The sequence below is a fragment of the Harpia harpyja genome, chromosome Z, assembly GCF_026419915.1.
Source record: "Harpia harpyja isolate bHarHar1 chromosome Z, bHarHar1 primary haplotype, whole genome shotgun sequence".
In the NCBI taxonomy this organism is placed as follows: domain Eukaryota; kingdom Metazoa; phylum Chordata; class Aves; order Accipitriformes; family Accipitridae; genus Harpia; species Harpia harpyja.
Genome location: NC_068969.1, coordinates 41,167,734 through 41,187,734, shown reverse-complemented (window position 1 = coordinate 41,187,734; position 20,001 = coordinate 41,167,734). Strand labels below are relative to the sequence as shown.

At 41.7% G+C, this 20,001-nt stretch overlaps 1 protein-coding gene across 5 annotated transcripts in view; it reads left to right on the top strand.

Annotated features, from left to right (window-relative positions):
• The window catches only part of MOB3B (MOB kinase activator 3B), a 119,084-nt gene that overhangs the window by 87,791 nt on the left and 11,292 nt on the right, over positions 1-20,001 (top strand). For all 5 annotated transcript variants that reach the window (XM_052778297.1, XM_052778294.1, XM_052778293.1 and 2 more), the window contains one exon: positions 4,174-4,376. In XM_052778297.1, the coding sequence (XP_052634257.1) occupies positions 4,174-4,376 (203 nt within the window). The remainder of the gene's footprint in view (positions 1-4,173; positions 4,377-20,001) is intronic.

The following is a 20,001-nucleotide window of genomic DNA, read 5'->3' as shown; positions in this document are numbered from 1 at the left end:
GGCGGGTGCCCCTTTCGACTCCTCACACACAGACAGACACAGACACAGACACACAGAGACACAGACACCCCCCCCCCACACACACACCCCCTTCGGGTGCTGCTTCTTCCCTCAGGGTTGACCCTAGGTTCCCCAAAGCAGAATCTCTAATCAAGACCTTCAAAAGAAAAAGCGTAATTTGTTCTATCTATGGTGCACAAATTTAGACAGCTTGAGCTGGGTGCCTCCAGAGAGGGACCCCAAAACCTAAAATCCCTGGCCAATTATACCCTTACAGTTTAAGTTTCTGCCCTTCACACCATAGTCTGGTCCAACAGTAATATTTGGGTCTGGGGTCTTCTCTCTCATTGGGTCCTTTTTCTCATCTCTAGGCAGGTTCTTTCTCTTTCCTGGTTTTAAGGGTGGTTGTTACTATGTCTGCTTTTCCTGGCTCAAGCTGGCTCTGGGGCTTTGTGAATTTTCTTACTCCTCCAACCAGAGAATAGGTCAACGTTAAGCAAAAGCATTAAGCAAGCTATGAGTTCTGCTTTATCATGAACGACTACTTTTAAGCAGCTTAACAAAGTCCTTAAAGCCCTCCAAAACATACTAACAGCCTCTATAATTTATATACATTCCTGTGCTATTATAGCCTTACAATCTTATCGCATGATTGCCACGTGCTGTTTACGTCTTGTTTGGGTGTCTTCCGCATGCTCTTGTAGCTCAGCTTTGCCACCTTCCAAAACACTTTTAATAATGATAACTCAGCAATCTAATTTGATGTTTTTACGTTCTGCCTCTTTGCAGTATCACCTTGCAGATAGCAAGGCATCTTCTTGGAAATTTTTTTCACTGTTAAAAAGAATACGGAGTTTAAATATATATTTGGACTTTCCGTGGGTTTAGGGTTTTCTTCTTTGTCTTCCTCTCCTTTTTTAACTACAAAGTTCGAGGAAAGGAATTATTACATCTGGACTCCATGTTAAATGAGGGCTTGGAGGGGGAAAAAGCAAAGGCTACTGTGGCTGAGCTGAAGAACAACGAACAGACTCCTTAACAAGGATTTAAATCTAAGCTATTCCATTCCCAAGAGCCACTCATAATAATTATGTTCTGTGGTTGATTTATTTATAACTATAGCAGTTGCGGTGGGAGCAAAACATTAGACCAAATTCTGACCTCAGAATATAAATCTAGAATAATTTCACTCTGATTTTTTAAATTTTAATGGCATTACTTTGGATTCATTCTACTGTAACTGAGATAAGAATCTGTTCTGTTGTATTAGATTATTCTTTTTCTTTGAGACTGCATTTCTACCATCCTTTTGTCTAATTTTGAACACAAAAAGCAGCAGAGTGTATGTTTAAACTAGTGTGGCAGCCACCTCTGTAAGCTCATCTGTACCTTGAGGCTGACCAGACTTTGAGCCTCCTCTGCCCTCCAGGGACAGACTGGCTGACAGGCTCTCCAAGGCTGTGGAGTCTAGCTCACTGCACAGCTACCAATTCCTTTCAGTGGTACGAGGAGGCACTTTTTAGCTATTTAGGACACCGTGTCTGTTTGTAAACCAGTTTTGCAGAAAGGGGAGAGAAGTCAGAGAGCCATTATGGATTCTGCTGTACCCAGGTGATAAATCTGTGGTAGCAGCAATGTTTCACTGTTTATTTAAGAGTAAATGAAACAGATAGCTTTGCAAAATTGGAGAAGTTCCGCAGCGGCAAGTGAAACTACCCAGCCTGTCTGAAAACTTAATGCATGTGAGGAGCCCTGGGAACACTGCAAGTTTATTATGCACCCTAGACTGTTCTGCACTGGCTATTTTTTTCCTGTGTATTATTTACATGTCCTCAAATTGACTGCCTAGCACATCAAAAAAGCTGTCAGATGAAAGTCCTTGCCCACAGCAGAAACGGTGCTCTATGGCCTTTGTGCTTACTGCCTGTAACTGTTAAGTGGGAACATGGGCTGCAGAGAAGCTAAAGGATTTGTCAGCTTGGTTTATTCAGCTTGTTTTAGTCAGTTAATGTAGAAGTATTAGTTCCTTCATTACAGTAACATTCTTCAGTAACAATCATATGTCAGCCTGTGGAAGATGAAACTAATTATTCTCCATTTTGGGACATGCCTGTTCTGGATCAGAAAATACAGTGCCTTCAAGAATTCGTCTCTTAGTTCAGTAAACCAGCTTGCAGTGCCAGCTATTCCTCTTCCCCCTTTTTTAAGACTTAACATCTTCTTGGGTATATTTTTAAAATTGTGGTTTGGGTAGCTTTTACAAAAATGTAAAGCAGGCTGCTGCTATAATTGTTCCTGAATTTAGCCATGCGCTGATGGCTGAAATGTGATCCCCTGGTTAATAAGCAACTAACTTATTGTTAAGTATCTGTTATGGGTTTTGATAGATTGTATTTATTTTACCTTTGGAAATAACAATCATTTGTTATAATCCAGGTGTTTGGCTAATTGTATAGAGTTTTGATTCGAATATTGCCAAGACATCGGTACATATTATCATTTCCGTAGTTCAGTGATGTCTCAGTTCATGGCTTGAGTATTTAGGCCTCCTCCTCTGTGACCTTCGATATTAGCTTTGGCATCAAGATGAATGGATGTGACAACCAAAAGCAAAAACAACCAAAAGTATTTCTTAAGGAGATAAAGTAGTTGTGTTTTGATAGATCCAGCTATTTCTCTGATCCCCGGTTTGTACATCAGGAGCAAGAAGGGTTGCACTGTATCTCTAAAGCTACTTGAAATTATATAAAAAGGATTTGCCTCTGATGAACCCAGCACGGGCCAAAAAAACTCAAGACACTTTCCCACATCATCTGCACCTTAGCAATGGCAAATGTAGAGGCAGTTCAAGGATACACTGAGCAGGTCAGTTCTATATGCTGATGTGCTTCCCCACGTACATGCTAACAGACACAGTGGTGTTCACATCTGCAGTGGATATACCCCAGTACCTCCTCGGCCAGGGTGTCCAAAATGAGGCGCATGTTTCTGTTGAAGGGACCCAGACTTGTTACAACCACAGTTGATATTTCATGTAATCTTTAATCAAAAATCTGTTTTCAGTATGGAAATTCTCACTGTATGCCCCCTTCAGTGAAACTGTGCAATTTGTCCATTGATTCACCACTCTTATGAGTGCTGAGCAGTATTTAACAGGAGACTAAAATTTGAAAACTAGAAAGCTTGCAGCAGTGTTAATTTAATATCTCCATCTTCTTTCTGCAAATAATAAATCTTTATGGGACTGGTTAGCTGTAAGGTTTGGGTTTTTTTTTTTAAAGAAGCAATAACTACAGTTATGTAGTTCAAATGTGACTAAAATATGAACTATAACTAAAAATCAGGAAGATGTGCACAAAGCAAAGTAGCAGTAGAGTTTAGAGCATGGCACTAAAGTCATCATGTCTGAGGCACAATCACAGAAGGAGATGAACCCTTCAGCTTTTTGGGTCAGCTCAGTGGTACACAATGCCATGCAAGATCAGTTTTTAATGAAGGGCAGTTTTGAAGGAATTATTGGTGCCAAATTGTGGATGCCTGGCTGTTGACTTGCAAATATTGCTTCTGCTGCTGCTGCTTTGGAGTCTCCAGCTGCAAAGTAGTGTAACTTCTAAGGTATTTTTGAAGAGCTGTTCTTGTGTGTCTCCAAGAATTTTTTTATTAAAAGAGCAACCAGATTGGTACACATAACTGGGAGGAAGGTGAAAACAAAGGGGTCTGTCCTTCAGTCAGGTATTTTGAATTTGTTACTAAATTTGATGCTGTGAAATGCCACTGTTGAATAAGATGAGCAGGAGAGTGTCTGTCACTTCTAGGACGAGCTCTGTATGTATTAGTATTGGGAACAGCCATCTTAGGATGTAAAGCCATTGATGTTAATGGGACAGTGTGCACTGCAGTGAAAATCACATTTCTGAATGTTAAAATACTGGATGTTGCTCCATTAAATTATTCAGGGAAAAAGGATCAGTACCTGTCGTCTTGATCCATTAAAGTTGCTTAAGTATTTGGTTGTCTTTGGTGCTAGCGGTCAGATAAATGTATGCATTAAGTGATCTTCTGGATTGGAAAGGAGGCCTAGGAAGTCTTAACCTAGTTTGCAGTTACAAACTCGTGCTTTGCTCCAAAGCTGTTGTCTTGGGAGGATGACAACCCTGCCTTCTCTGTTCACAGGTGTTCCCTTTCCAAAGAACTTCCTTCAGATCTGCAAGAAGATACTCTGCCGGCTTTTTCGGGTGTTTGTTCACGTCTACATCCATCACTTTGACCGTATCATCCTTATGGGGGCTGAGGCCCACGTCAATACCTGTTACAAGCATTTTTATTACTTTGTGACAGAGCTCAACCTCATAGACCGCAAAGAACTAGAGCCTTTGGTAAGTGTGGGGTCTGGGGGAAAGCTCTAGGAAATTTTCCTCCTCCCTTCACTGAGCCTTTCCCACACTTGTTGCAGTGGGTTTCTGCTGGGAATAAGGTCCATGGTTGAACACAGGCAATTTAAAGGGATGAACTCTTGTCTCTGTCCATAGACCCATTCCACCTGCTGCAATATTTGAGAGATGCTCGTTAGGCTCAGTAGAAAAAGAAAAGTGCAATGTATTTTGTATGGAAAAATACAAGGTGGGAAATACTGCCATTTGAAAATAGAAGTTCATTTGTCTTCTGCTTCTTCCTGTACTATATATTTTATATATAATTTTATTCTGTCTTTTTTCATTGGTCATTAACAGCATGGTACTCATAGCAGTCACTTGAATACATGTGAAGGGAACAGTGGTCTATATAAAGGTGAATTTTTTTTTTTTTTTAGTCTTTAAGTAGGTGTTTGTGAAGGTATTGAGTGTGTTAGATCCAGAGCACACTCTGGATCTAAGTGAGACAGATGGGGTGAGACAGCGGTTCAGACAATTAGCAGTGTAACAAAACCACGTGCTTCCTTTTGGATTGAAATAGGTCAAAATTAAATTCATTGTTTCCAAAAGTAAGGCTCCAGAAAGGGAAACACTTTTGCTGTTGCTTGCAAATGCAAATAAAATAAAAGTGTAAGAAGAGAAGGAAAAGTAAGGTGCAATTCAGAAAGCAGTTTATGCAGAAACCCTCACTGCAGGCATTTAGCCAACTTTAAAAGGGATCAGGGCAACATTTCTCCATGGGTCAGAGTTTGGAAAACACTGTGTTCTACAGCTTATTGATGAAGTGCTAGAACCACTGGGATATTTTTTTTTTCCACAGAATCAGAATGGCTGAGTTTGGCTGGCACCTGTGGATATCTCATAGTCCAAATCCCTACTGAAAGCAGTGTCACCTAGAAAGGGCTGCCCAGGACCATGTCAAGTTTTCTGTTGTTCCACATAAAGGCACATTGCAAGGAGGTGTATAGCATAGTTGCTATGAAACACTTCTGAAAATGTGGCAAAGTGATGTTTGCCTGCATTTCTGCAGGAATTGGAGCTGTTGCAGGTGTGGTACATGTATATGCTTATGTTGATTGAAGGAGAGCCTGTGAAGTGAGACAAAATGGATGGGTTTGTTTTCAGCAGTTCACAATGCCCACTGAAAGACACTGCATATGGCATGTATTGATAACTTGCAATGTATCTATGGTTTCTTTCTAGACAGGAGAACTTAATATGCCATCTAAATGTGTCCTAAGGGATAGAAGGAGGCCCTGCAAAAGAGAATTTCCCTGCCAGACTAGTGATCCTAGGTTCGCTGTAGCTGTTAAATGCTAAGGCTGTGTCACAAGCAAGATACAAGGCAGGATATCTCAGAGGTAGGAAGAGAGGCAATCTTAAGGCTGTTACAAGGTCCTTGCTTGCTTTGGAATACAGAGAGCACAAAAATGATTTAATGCTGCAGTTGGTGGTTAGCAATATTCCTGCACTAAGCAGACAATTGAAGGATTGGGGCCAGAGTGGTGCAGGAGGTGGCCCAAGTCCAGCAGCAGAGCAAGCTAGGAATGTGCTCCAACTGGTGTGTGCTTTACCCTTGCATTCCAGCATTCCATCCCTTCACAAAATTGCCCTTAGGATCATCATATGATGCAGTATTTTTAACCTTGCTGGGATGCAGGGTCTCCCAGAAAACTGTTTCACCTGCACTGGGGAGGCATCGTGTCAGCAAACCTTCAAAGCTCCACCTGTTTCCATCTTACTGTCCTTGACAGTGTGGAAATGCAGAAAAAACCATATATCTGTATTTTTGTCTTCAGCTGGGCAGAGGAAAGGGAAGGAGTTGCCAAACAAAAGCAGACATTACAAATAATCTTGAATTTTAATGGGATAGTTGAGACAACCTGTGCCCTGCCAGGTTCACCATGGCAGGAAATGAGCCCACATTATCTCCCTTAATTAGAAAATAGGCCAAGAACTGATTAAATAAACAGACTGCCACATGCTTTAATAAACATGAAGGCAACTGATTTATCAACATAACTTCAAGAAGGGAGAATGATTGGGGAAGCAGGCAGTAGATGAATACTAATATTAGCCTGCAGGACTTATGCTCTTTGTTTAAAATAGATTTTATCAGCCTTTTGCAGCCTGGTGTAGCAGTTATAAAATCAAATTAAGCAAATGAGCCAAATACAGTTCCCCCTCCCATTCAGGAATTGCATAACTTGTCCTTTCTGCAGTCAAAGAGGGGGCTATAGTTTAAAATGCTGCATATCTTTTTATCATCCCCATTGCTATGTTAATATGACAGATCCCTAAGTCTTCATAGAGCTGTTTTATGTGGGGACAAAAAAGGATGTTGGCACAGTCACTGACCCCGCAGGTGGTCCTGAGGAAAAAAAATGCAGGTCCAATTGGTTAACTCAGGGGAAAAGAAGAAGTCTGAAAGTGTATCTGCCCTTTCCTGCAGCTAACAGGCAGATAAGGCAGTCTGCACTGTGAGAGCTCTCAGAAGACCTTTAAGGCATGCCTCCATGGGGAGGCTATCAGGAAATAAACTAAGGTTTGAAGTTCAAGATGCTGCATCTGGTTTGTGCTGGCTCCCTGTGTGACTGGCTTTATTTTCCACTGGCAGTAGTTCATTTTAATTCACTTCCGAGCCTCTTCCCATGGCCAAAACTGTCCAGCTGAGTGGTGCCTATTACCTCCATCCTACCTTCACTCTGTGTAGGTGACTGTTTGTATAGGGTGCTTCAAACACTTCATCTAAACGTGCTTTTTAGTGAGAATCTTAATGTAGCTGCCTCAGCCCAGTAACATCCTGTTCAAACGACAGTCCAGGTACAGCAAGTAATGCCCATCTACTTCCTTTCTGTGATCCCTTTTCTCTAACAACGGATTTTGTAGTATGTAGGACTTGAGAAATATGCCAGAGTACTTTATAAGCATGTCATGAGCAAAACAGTCTTGGTTTGGGGAATTTTACTTAATTTATTGCCAGTTAACAAAACTTTTGATTACATATCTGGGTATTGAGGAAAAAAAGACAATTAAACAAAACACTTGGTGAAGAAACACCTGTCTTCCCCAAGCTCTAATTCAGTAAAAAACTTCTCTTCCTCCCTTCTGGGTGTCAACTCACCTTGGTTTTGCTACACGTTACACTCAGCTACTCCTAATCCCTTTGGTGAGGTGAGAGACAAAGCAGGAGACCAGGGATGTGTGTACTGCTTCTTGCTTCTTACTCATTTTCCTCTGCTCCAGCATGGGTTTACCATGGGTCACAGTCCCTCCCTGGTGTCTCTGCTCTGGTGTGGGTTGCAGATGACCCACAGTCTGTTCAGGGGTGTGCCTGCTCTGGCACAGGGTTCTTCCTTCCAAAAGTACATCTACAGCCACCTGCCATGTGTCCTCTCCGTTTAGTGGCTGCTGCTGTGAGCAGAGGCACCATGTGCTTCTCTGTCTGGTTGAAGTTTTGGCACATGGTGGGTTATTTGCAGCAGTTTCAGGGACAGCTGGAGGTAGCTGTGACTGGCACAGGGCAGTTCATGGCCTCCCACCACAAGTCACACCTGTAGCCCCCTGCTACCAAAACCCTGCCAGTTATGCCCAGTACAAAGCATCCTCTGCAAAGTAAGTCGTATGCAATCTGTTGCTTAAAGCCTTGCTTTCTGTTTCCAGTTCTGTTGTGGGTTTCTTGCCTATCTCTGGTTAAGAGCACTTTTCATGAGTTTTCCCATGTGGAATATAAGAATATTTAGCATTTGACAGAAATATTGTGAGCCTGCATTCAACAGTGTTTGCAAAGTACTCTGGTGAGATGAAATAAAAGTTCAACTTCCTACCTTCGGCAGCATACCTTGACACATACAAAAGGAACGGGAAGACTAAAACTTCTGTGTTCCTTAACTTGGTGTTCGCTGATTTGCTTTGCTGTTGCTTTAGGAATTCCACTGGTGAAAACGGGAAGTGTGCAAGCACCACGCTGTCATGCTTCCTAGCTGTGTAGAGTTCACATGAAACTAGCAGTCTGTTAGTCTGGGCTCTGAACTACAGATCCAGACCCTTGTTCCCCTTCTCTCTCAGGGTACACTGGATATCTTCAAAACTGCTTCACAGAATACCTCATCTCAATTAAAGTGTTCTCAATATATGCAACCATGTACCCCGTCCCTGCTTGCGAAACGTGTAGCTCTTTGTAGTTAAGATATAACTTGAGACCTGTTTTTAATATATTTTGCTGGGATAGGTCACTCATCAGCTTTTTTTACTTTTAAGCTGCTGTATGCAAGGCAACATAATCCCTTCCAAATAGTTTTTGATTTCTTTAGCTCAACACAGCATAAATCACCATAAATATGATCTTCCTTAAAGAGAGGTGAGCACTTTCTCTGATATGCATCACTTTCCATTACTCCCATCTCAGAAAAGAAAGGCTGACTTGCAGGTATAAAGTACTGCTATAGGTAGAGCAGGTCCCCCCTATAGGAATCTATCACTTGAAAGTGTCTTCTAGCGATGTGGCAGCATCAGGTCACAGAAGAATTTTCTCTGGCGTAAGTAACACTGTTTCAAAGAAAAAGAATTTCTTCTTCCATTCCCCACTCTGAGGGGTGGGATGTCTTTTTTAGCACTAGCTGGTGACCACCTTCAGATGCCTGGTTTGGCTTGGTGATTGCAGAGCCTGTTTACTGCTACACTCCAAGCTTAGCTGAAGCAGGCACAGATCCTGTCATGAAACTTGAGGATCAGAGCAGCTACACGACATGACCTCTAGAAAGGGTGCGGGGGAGAAAAAACTACAACCTGAAAAACAATAAAGTTAATGCCAGAGAGGCATTAAACCACAAAGTGGGTTGGTTTTTTTTTTCCCCCAGCAGAAAGGTGCCTGTCAGACAGAGAGACAGAGGCAAAGAATCCAGCAGCTGTACTTCTCCTTCAGTCATGTAAGAGCCTTCTCATTCAGAGGCCTTAGAGATTTGTGACTGAATCTCAGTGCAAAGCATTTTGTTGGATAACAGCTGGTCATGCAGCCAAGTCTGCTCCCAACTTCTCAGCATTGATCTGTGTGTATTGCAGTGTCTTGTTTTGATTTCTAAATCTGTGTGGTTTAATTTGCCTGATATTTCACTGTGCCTTGTGTTTGTCAGTTAAGTTAAAACAAAAACCAAACACCTAAAAATGTGAGATTTCGGTGTTAAATTTGGAGGGCTGAGCACTGTGTAATTCACTTGAAGGAACAAGGTTCCCAAGATGCATTTGGTTTTTTTAAACTTGTGGGAGGTGTGGACCTAGCTCTTTTTCTCACTATTGAGGATTACACATTAACATAACCTTAAATTGTATTTCTAAGGAGGAGAGATAGCAAAGGAAAAAAAGATATTTGGTCTTTTTGCTGCGCAAGTCTGTGCAAGGTCATAGACGGCCTGAGAATGTGTTCAGGGCTTGTATATTCAATAAGTACCCTGAAACTCATGTTCAAATAAAAAATCTAGGTGGCAAACCCAGGTATATTTCATGTCTCTGTGGCCACCCAGTTACAGAACTGTGGGCAGGTCAAGCATTCATATCGTACCAATGAGCAGTGGGAAGTGATGTGCAAGGAGGACCCTGCCAAATAGGAAGGAATGATTCACATGGTTTGAGTACATTTGCTTCTCTCACAGCTATTAGGAATTGTCAAATGCACAAATCTGTTTGCCAGAGATACTAGTATATGTCATTTTTGTACGTTTTTCTGTTTAACCAAGGTAGTGTCCTCTTAAAGAGCAAAGAGTACCTTTTGTGCTCTTTCAGAACTACCCAAAAATACATTGCAAACCAGTCAGATTCCCAGCAGATTCCTGCATAACTCTGGAAACTATTGATGGCAGTGAAATTTCCCTCTGAGGACAGGGCTAAAAGACAGCAGAATATGGCCATCTGCTTTGCTCATTCTCCAGAAGCCTTTTTTTTTTGATAAGTCCCATCCTGTGAAAACTTTGACCTTTTTCTCAGAAGTCATTTTTTATAAACATTTTGTTTATGAGAACAGAAAGTAATAATTACACTTGAATGAAGAAAAATAGAGAAGGATATTATTAACATGTGCTGTTCTGATAACTGTTCAAATGCTGATTTCATTTAGATGCAGAGACAATCAGCCATGCATAGCATTGGGGCTGGAAATGGTGGCAGTTAGTGGAGCTGAGTGTATAAAAATGGTGAAGCTGGTAATGGACAGTGGTAATGACATTATTCTCAGTGTAAAAGCTTCCGTTGGCTTTATAGCATGATTGGATTCTGATAACATTTTCATCCAATATTTGGAGCTGCTTAAAAGTGACCATCTAAATGTTGGGGTTTTTTTCCCATCGCTGTAGAAAACTGTCTTTCTGAATGGAATTTCTAGTGCTTGTCCAGGCAGTCTACTAAGTAAAGAGATGAGTATTTAATACATTAACCAAATCATTAAACTCTGTTCAGTTGTTTGAGGTTTTTTTCTTCTTCTTTTTTTTTCTTTCTCTTTTTTTCCCCCTAGGAAGCAGTATTATTGTCCTGGTTTCAGCTGGGATAGAGTTAACTGTCTTCCTAGTAGCTGGTACAGTGCTATGTTTTGAGTTCAGTATGCGAAGAATGTTGATAACACTGATGTCTTCAGTTGTTGCTAAGTAGTGTTTAGACTAATGTCAAGGATTTTTCAGCTTCTCATGCCCAGCCAGTGAGAAAGCTGGAGGGGCATAAGAAGCTAGCACAGGACACAGCCAGGGCAGCTGACCCAAACTGGCCAACAGGGTATTCCATACCATGTGACGTCCCATCCAGTATAGGAACTGGGAAGTGGGGGCGGGGAATCGCCGCTCGGGGACTAGCTGGGTGTTGGTCGGCGGGTGGTGAGCAATTGCACTGCGCATCATTTGTACATTCCAATCCTTTCATTATTGCTGTTGTCATTTTATTAGTGTTATCATTCTCATTATTAGTTTCTTCTTTTCTGTTCTATTAAACCGTTCTTATCTCAACCCACGGGTTTTGCTTCTTTTCCCGATTTTCTCCCCCATCCCACTGGGTGGGGGGGGAGTGAGTGAGCGGCTGCGTGGTGCTTAGTTGCTGGCTGGGGTTAAACCACGACAATTATATATTATTTGCAAAAACCTACTATGGTCTGGGGGACAGAAGATTTCAAAGTTCAGGAAATTACACATTGAGGTTTGTGTAATGACCATAACTCTACCTTCCTATATGTTATGATTCAGAGCTATATTGATGCCCTGATGACACTGACATGAGTCTGAGGCACTTTCTTTTCAGTCAGTGGAATTATTCCAGATCTTCCCATAAAATTCAGAGAAAAATCTAGCCCTGCAGCCACAGATGGTATGTTCATGTGCTGTTTTTCCACCAACACTAGTATTACACAGTATGCTGCTTTGTGTGCTGCTGCAGGCTGCTCTGCACCCCATGAATGTAATAATTGACAGGTTTGTAGGCACGTTTAGCAGAATAACCAGAAACTACACGGGGAAAAAGAAGAGTTGGTTTTGTACTTATAGCCAGGATGTCAGAAGTGCTGCCATATGTGTGTCATTGTTTGTGAAAAGACAGTGTTTCTATCTCTGCACCTTTCAGCCAGTATCTTCCATAATCTACCAAAAAAAAACCCCCACCATCACTTAAGGTATAGTTCCACAATCATTTTAAGCCAAGATGAATGCAGTCTGAAACTCGAAATGGTGATCCTGCCCTTCCTATCACCGCTCACTGGATAGTCCTCTCTCTTTCCTTGTGTCAGAGCTAGCCTTTGTGTTACCATAGTCAGATCCAGGGATGGATCAGCTGAGCACCAGCTCATCCAAAACTGGTGATTTTCATAGAATCATAAAATGGTTTGGGTTGGAAGAGACCTTTAAAGGTCATCTAGTCCAACCCCACTGCAGTAAGCAGGGACGTCTTCAACTAGATCAGGTTCCTCAGAGCCCCGTCCAACCTGACCTTGAATGTTTCCAGGAATGGAGCATCTACCACCTCTCTGGGCAACGTCTTCCAGTGTTTCACCACCCCCACTGTAAAAAATTTCTTCTTTATAGCTGGTCTGAATCTACTGTCTTTTCATTTAAAACCATTACCCCTTGTCCTATCACTACAGGCCCTACTAAAAATTCTGTCCCCATCTTTCTTGTAAGCCCCCTTTAAGTACTGAAAGGCCACAATAAGGTCTCCCTGGAGCCTTCTCTTCTCCATGCTGAACAACCCCAACTCTCTCAGCCGTTGTGCATTGGAGAGGTGTTCCATCCCTCTGATCATTTTTGTGGCCCTCCTTTGGACCTGCTCCAACAGGTCCATGTCTCCTGTGCTGAGGACTCCAGAGCTGGATGCAGTACTCCAGGTGGGGTCTCACCAGAGCAGAGCAGAGGGGCAGAATCACCTCCCTCAACCTGCTGGTCATGCTGCTTTTGATGCAGCCTGGGGTACGGTTGGCCTTCTGGGCTCTGAGTGCACATTGTTGGCTCATGTCCAGCTTTTCATCCACCAGCACCCCCAAGTCCTTCTCCACAGGGCTGCTCTCAATCCCTTCATCCCCCAGCCTGTATTTATACCAGGGGTTGCCTCGACCCAGGTGCAGGACCTTGCCCTTGCCCTCTTGAAGTTCACATGGACCCACTTCTTGAGCTTGTCCAGGTCCCTCTGAATGGCATCCTGTCCCTCAGGTGTGTCAACCGTACCACTCAGCTTGGTGTAGTTTGCAAATTTGCTGAGGCTGCATTCAATCTCACTGTCCATGTCACTGATAAAGATATTAAACAGTACTGGTCCCAATACAGACCCCTGAGGGACACCACTTGTCACTGATCTCCATCCGGATGTTGAGCTGTTGACCACTACCCTCTGGATGCGACCATCCAACCAATTCCTCATCCACCGAATAGTCCATCCATCAAATCCATATCTGTCCAATTTAGAGAGAAGGACGTTGTGAGGGACCATGTCAAAGGCCCTACAGAAGTCCAGATAGACAGCGTCCATAGCTCTTCCCTTGTCCACTGATGTAGTCTCTCCATCATAGAAGACCACTAGGTTGGTCAGGCAGGACATGCCCTTGGTGAAGCCATGCTGGCTGTCTCAAAACACCTCCCTGTCCTCCATGTGTCTTAACATAGCTTCTAGCAGGATCTGTTCCATGATCTTCCCAGGCACAGAGGTGAGGGTGACAGGTCGGTAGTTCCCAGGGTCCTCCTTTCTACCCTTCTTAAAAATGGGTGCAGTGTTTCCCTTTTTCCAGTCAATGGGGACTTCACCTGACTGCCATGACTTTTCAGGTATCATGGAAAGTGGTTTGGCAATTACATCAGCCAATTCCCTCAGGACTCTGGGATGTGTCTTGTCAGGTCCCATAGACCTGACGTGTTCAGATTTCTCAGGTGGTCATGAACCTGATCTTCTTTTACAGTGGGAGCGACTTTGCTCCCCAGTCCCTGTCTTGTGGTCCATCCACTTGAGAGGTGTGGGAAAAGACATTGACAGTGAAGACTGAGACAAAGCAGTTGTTGAATACCTCAGTCTTCTCCTTGTCTGCTGTTACAAGTTTGCCCGTCGTGTTCATCACGGGGGTACACCTTCTTTGGCCTTCCTTTTCTGGCTGACATACCTATAGAAGTCCTTCTTATTTTATTATTCTTTGTGTCCCTTGCCAAGATCAGCTCCAGCTGTGCCTTGGGCTTTCTGACCCCATCCCGACACAACCGGGCAATACCCCTCTACTCTTCCCAGGATACCTGTCCCTGCTTCCACTGCCTGCGCACTTCCTTCTTGCCCTTTAGTTTGACCAGCAGGGCTTGACACATACATGCTAGTCTCTTGCCATCCTTTCCTGATTTCTTAGACATGGGAATTGAGAGCTCTTGTACTCTATGGAAAGTGCCCTTAAAGATCTGCCTGCTCTGTTCTGCTGCTCCCTTGTCCCTGAGGGCAATTTCTGAGGGGGTCCTATTTACTAGCTCCTTGAACAGCTGGAATTTTTGCCAGGACACTTTCCTGAGTGGTTATACATAGCCTAATATTGGCACAAGACAGGTGGTGGAAACACAGAGCTGGGAGGGGAAATGTGATGGTGTGACTGTTGCTTTTGTGGCAGCCTGCACTTCTGACAGCACAAACATAGCCAAAAGTGTAGTCCTTCACTGTGTGCTGGAAGACTGAGTGTCCCTACCTGCAAGTGGGAGTTTGGGCTTGCAGCAGTTGCTAGTGCTAGTCCTGCCAGGTGTTTAGGGGATCACACAGAAGTGCAAAATACCAAATCAAGAAGTCTGTTTTCACATGAGTTTCTCCAAGCACCCTGTCTGTTTCAGGATGAGCTAATTAAAGTACTGTAGGCAGATGGTGCTCAGGTGAACACTTAAGTGTTTCTCTTTTGTGCTTGTTGCTTTGCCAGGGCTACAGCAAGGTAAGTATTAGTCCCCCAGCTCTGTCACTACTGTGCTTGAAGCCCAAGTAGCTACTGTTACACATCCAATTTACTACAAACAGTACATCTTTTCACAAAATAATTAGCAGCTTTGCTGCATCTTTGTCTATACGACAAAAAATGTTTACTCATCAGGCAATTCTTTGCCAGAAATGCTGTAGACATAGTAGAAATACCATAAACATAGCCCATCTGGCACTAGCCCTATCCAGTGATCACAGTGGAAAAATCAGCAGTAGCAGGCTTAACAAAACATGGCAAAGTATGGGCATTTTGACAAGGGTACACTCAGATGAAACACAGCTGAGTTAAACAAGATGATTAAATGAGACTTGTTCTGCAGACAAATTTTTCAAGCATATATTTTAAAATAAAAGTATACCTTTCTTAATTCACTAGAATTTTCTTCCAAATTATTATTTGTCTGCTTAGCTAATTTGTTATGTTTATGGTGAAAATTAGAATTTCTGCTTTTCCACTCCATTTTCTCCATATGTCCATTTACAATCTTCATAAAAGTAGTGATGGTACCCATAAATCAATAGACTGTGAAATATAAATTATTTGCCAGTCAGCAGAGGACAGTTTGAGCTAAAAAGGAGAGGAGAACTGATTTCATTAAAGTCACTGTGTTCTTGTTATCACTATCCTTTATAGCTACCAAATTCTATTTTTATATTGCTGGTCATTGCCATCAAAGTACAGCCCTTTATATCCTTCTGAAGCGTCCTGTATTATATCACTTACAAGAAGCAAGACAACAGTAATATTAATACATTGTTTTAAAGATATCTCTGGGTTTTTATCCTTCTAGACTTCCCAGTGTGTTCTGTGTGCTGGCTGGCTGGCTTAAGCTTTAGGCAGGGAACACATAAGGTTTAATCTTGTTCAGCATCATAGATGCTGCTCATGCTCCAGAAGGATAACTGATCATCCCCTAATTAATCTCTTGTTAACAGATTCTGACCCAAAAATCTACCAGTGAAGCTTCTGTATGAAAAGCTTTTCTTTCTGCTTTCCTCATCCCTTGACATTGGGGCATTCAGACAGAGAGCTGGCAACCTGCTGCCACTCTGGTAAGAACAGGCAAGCCCAATCCAAATAGCTCCTTCTGGAGAAGCTGACACCTAGCTTTTCCATCCCTTCTCTGGCCTGCTTTTGTCTATCCTCCCACAAAACTGCACACCGTGCCCTCTGTTGGATAGAATTGACTATCAGCCTCTCTTAATGCAAAACTCACTTCCTAAATATTTATCATGTGTCTTGTAGAAAACTGTGACCAACAGTTACATGTGCCAGTAGATGCAGAACTAACACCCAATATGTGTGTACATACTGTTAACTGAGTCAGAGGTCGTTTACCAATGTGTGCATGTTCTGTGACTGTCTTTAGGCATGTAATGTAGGCATACAGCTATTCTAAAACTGTTCAAAATTCAGGTACTTGTGCATTCACAAGAACAACTCACAGTATGAATTTATCTAATAATTTAGTTTTCCTACAAGGTTGTTGCTTATGGTTGCTTTAAATTCTGTTACTCATCACAAAGTGGTAGAGTGACTTAGTCCTTTTCCGGGTATTATCCAAAATCAGATAAATAATTGTTGAGCCAACTTTAAAGTAGGTATAATTTTCTTTCTTTTTTTTTTTCCCCTGGTTGTTTGCTTTAGTAGAAGAGTCTCAATTCAGGCAAGGCTTGTCACTGCTGCTAACTAGCCAGCAGTATTTTTTTCTTCTTAAAAAAAAAAGAAAAAAAAAGGAGAAAAAAAAAAAAAGAAAAAAAGGGAAGAAACCAAACATTCTCTGCCCCCCGTCCAGTTTTTCCACTTCAATGAGATATGGTGATAATATCCAACAGGATTTCTTTTACATTGTAAAAATGATGGGAATTTCTCACCAAATGGATCTGATCACTAACTGAAGAAGAAACCAGTGGTAGCTAAATAAATGCCATCTTTTCCATCTCCTCCATTTCCTGCAAGAAGTTAGGGGGGAAATGAGAACTCTAGGACTTAACATTGTTGAGAAATAGGATTCTCAGCTTTGATGCTCAAAGAAAGCAGAGTCATAAGATGCACTGCAGTGCCAGAGTTCCTGACTAAATAGTTTCTGGTATGCATGTTTTAATGACTATTTTTATCACATCAGCTGCTTTGCTTGCACTGAACCCAAGCACGGACTGCTGAGAACAGGAGGACAGAAGGACTTCCCTACTGACAATTTTCTGTGTGTCATCAACTCGTCAGAGGTTTTGGAGTGGTTCTTTTTGGTGCTGTGGATTAACTGCTCTGCTGTCTTGTGCTTTGACACACTTACCTCTCTTTTGTGGGTACGTAAGTACAGGTGTCTGTTGCTGGTGAGGAGCACACCACATAAGTCCTGTTTTAAAGTTAAGCTAATGAATGTAAATTACAGCTTGTTGAATAAAAAGGGCTTCTCCAAATTAATCCACATTTCATAGTTTGCAATAAACAACATCACATTTGTACTTCAAAGACATTATTAATAGAAGATAAAAAGAGTTATAGTTAACAGTCCAGAATAAAGCGAGAACTGGAAACTTTTAAAGAAGCTTATTCCTCCAAATGTCTTCAATTTTGCAAAACATTAAAAGAGGAGAAACTAACTGCAAAATAGCATCCATCTGATACTTTTGCACTTCTTTTTTTTTTTTACAATGAACTCCTATGAGATTGCTGTAATACAAAAGACATGACACACAAAAAATCTTTTCCATAATTATTTAATTCATTTTGAGCTTCTGATGAGTTGATGTGAATCTTGCCTAGTCAATAGGTTGTTGCTCTGTGCTAGCTCAGTATGTGTGGTGAGTAACTGGCTTGGTTACAGCAACAAGGAGAAAAAACAGAGTAGAAGGCAGCAATTGTGGTTGCAAAAACCACAAAAAATGACAGGGGCATTCCAGGTCAGGTGTGATACAAAAAAGGAATTTGAAATTATTTGCTTTATAGTGGATACATAAGTGTCTCTTCTACTCACATGGGAACTTCCTGCACATGGACTTGCCCCCTGTTTAAATTCTGAGCTGAATCAGTTCCAAAATTGCTCCTTTAGTAACCACAACCTGATACCTTACTCTGCCTGTTCTAGTAACTTGTAGCCAATGTGGAGCAGAGTTGCAGTTCATGCCCCATCAAGGAAAAACCCAAGAGAATACACTGTAGGTAGAATCACAAGGAGGCAAAACCTTTAAGAGTTTGATCAGATAGGCTTTCCCATCTATATTTGTATGGGTCCATTTACACTAGTTCTTATACTGATTAGTAGAAGGGGTCCTTGCTGATTGTCTGTGCTCTGTGTGGAAGTCACATTAACAGCAGCCGGAGACAGTAAAAAGCTTTTTCACCAGCACTGCAAAAAGTAAAAGATGAGAACTCCTCCACTGTGGTTCCTGTAATGCTTTTGGAAAAGCTTTTGTCCTATGTGCATTAGCATCTCAGCTGTTCTTATTACTATGGAGAGAACTACTGATGTTCATTTTCTTTAACAAAATATCATCCTCCCAGTTTAGATATATCCTGTGCTTCTCTGAATAAGGTAGATCAGCTGCCCTTACTAGACTGAAACAAGGAGGCAATCCACTGATTGAATGTTGTCGATCTTCACAAATAAAAGACTGCTTAAAAAAAACCAACAGCAGCATGTCGTGGTTTAACCCCAGTCAGCAACTAAGCACCAGGCAGCCACACACTCACTTCCCCCCCACCCAGTAGGATGGGGTAGAAAATCGGGAAAAGAAGTAAAACTTGTGTGTTGAGATAAGAACGGTTTAATAGAACAGAAAAGAAGAAACTAATAATGATAATGATAACACTAATAAAATGACAATAGTAAGAATAAAAGGATTGGAATTTGCAAGTGATGCACAGTGCAATTGCTCACCACCTGCTGACCGATGCCCAGTCAGTTCCTGAGCAGGAATCCCCCCCCCAGGCCAACTCCCCCCAGTTTATATACTGGACATGATGTCACATGGTATGGAATACGCCTTTGGCCAGTTTGGGTCAGCTGTCCTGGCTGTGTCCTGTGCCAACTTCTTGTGCCCCTCCAGCCTTCTTGCTGGCTGGGGATGAGAAGCTGAAAAATCCTTGACTTTAGACTAAACACTACTGAGCAACAACCGAAAACATCAGTGTGTTATCAACTTTCTTCTCATACTGAACTCAAAACATAGCACTGTACCAGCTACCAGAAAGACAACCAGCTCCATCCCGACCAAAACCAGGACACAGCAGAACTTGAGATTTCCTAGAACTCAAAACAACCTGAAATTTTGGATAACTGTTCAAAAAATATCTGTAATTTCCTTTCTGTAACACTTAACATCTTAATCCAGTAGTCTAACTGGTATGAGAAGGCAATTGTGAAGACATTAAGAACAAGTTTTGGGAGAGCTAGTCTACCTAACTAAAAATACGTATTTGCATAATTTGAATAGTACTTATTGAGTGACTCTATTAATTTTATTGAGTATTGGATTGGGCTGTTACTATTCTTTCTAAACCCACGTGAACCAGAAAACTGAGAAACAGCAAGACCAATTTTTCTAATTGCCAAAAGAAAAAATCTAGTGTCACATGAACTTGGCAGTTTTGTAAAAAAAAAGGGAAAGATGTATTTATCATCGCATTTAAGTGGATCTGTTAGTGTATAAAATTGCTTATGTAAAATACCTACTATATGCAACAGAATTGTAGTTCATAGTAGAGAACTAACATGTCTCCTGATAAATTTTCTGCAAAATTTTACACTAGAGATAGTGTTACAGTTTGCTTATTCACTCTGCATGACCTCAGTGCCAAAAGGAGCACATTTGAAGTCTGTTTAATAGGGTAAGATACACTAAAACCAGCAGATGGACTTTTATTTTATCATTACAGAATATAAAAACATACAGAAGGTGAAAGTACCTTCTTGGAATACGATGCCTTTAAGCAAGTTGGTCATCCAAATACATGTTCTGTGTATCTGCCTGGATCTAACCCTACTGACAGGTGCATTTCGCAATGTAATTTCCTGATACTGTTCCTGCTTGCAGTCAGTTGATAAAATGCCTTTGTTGTCAGTGATAAGAGGTTACATTTGCAGACAGGAGTATTATCTGTGTCCTGCAAACATCACCATACAAATTCAGGAGTAATCAA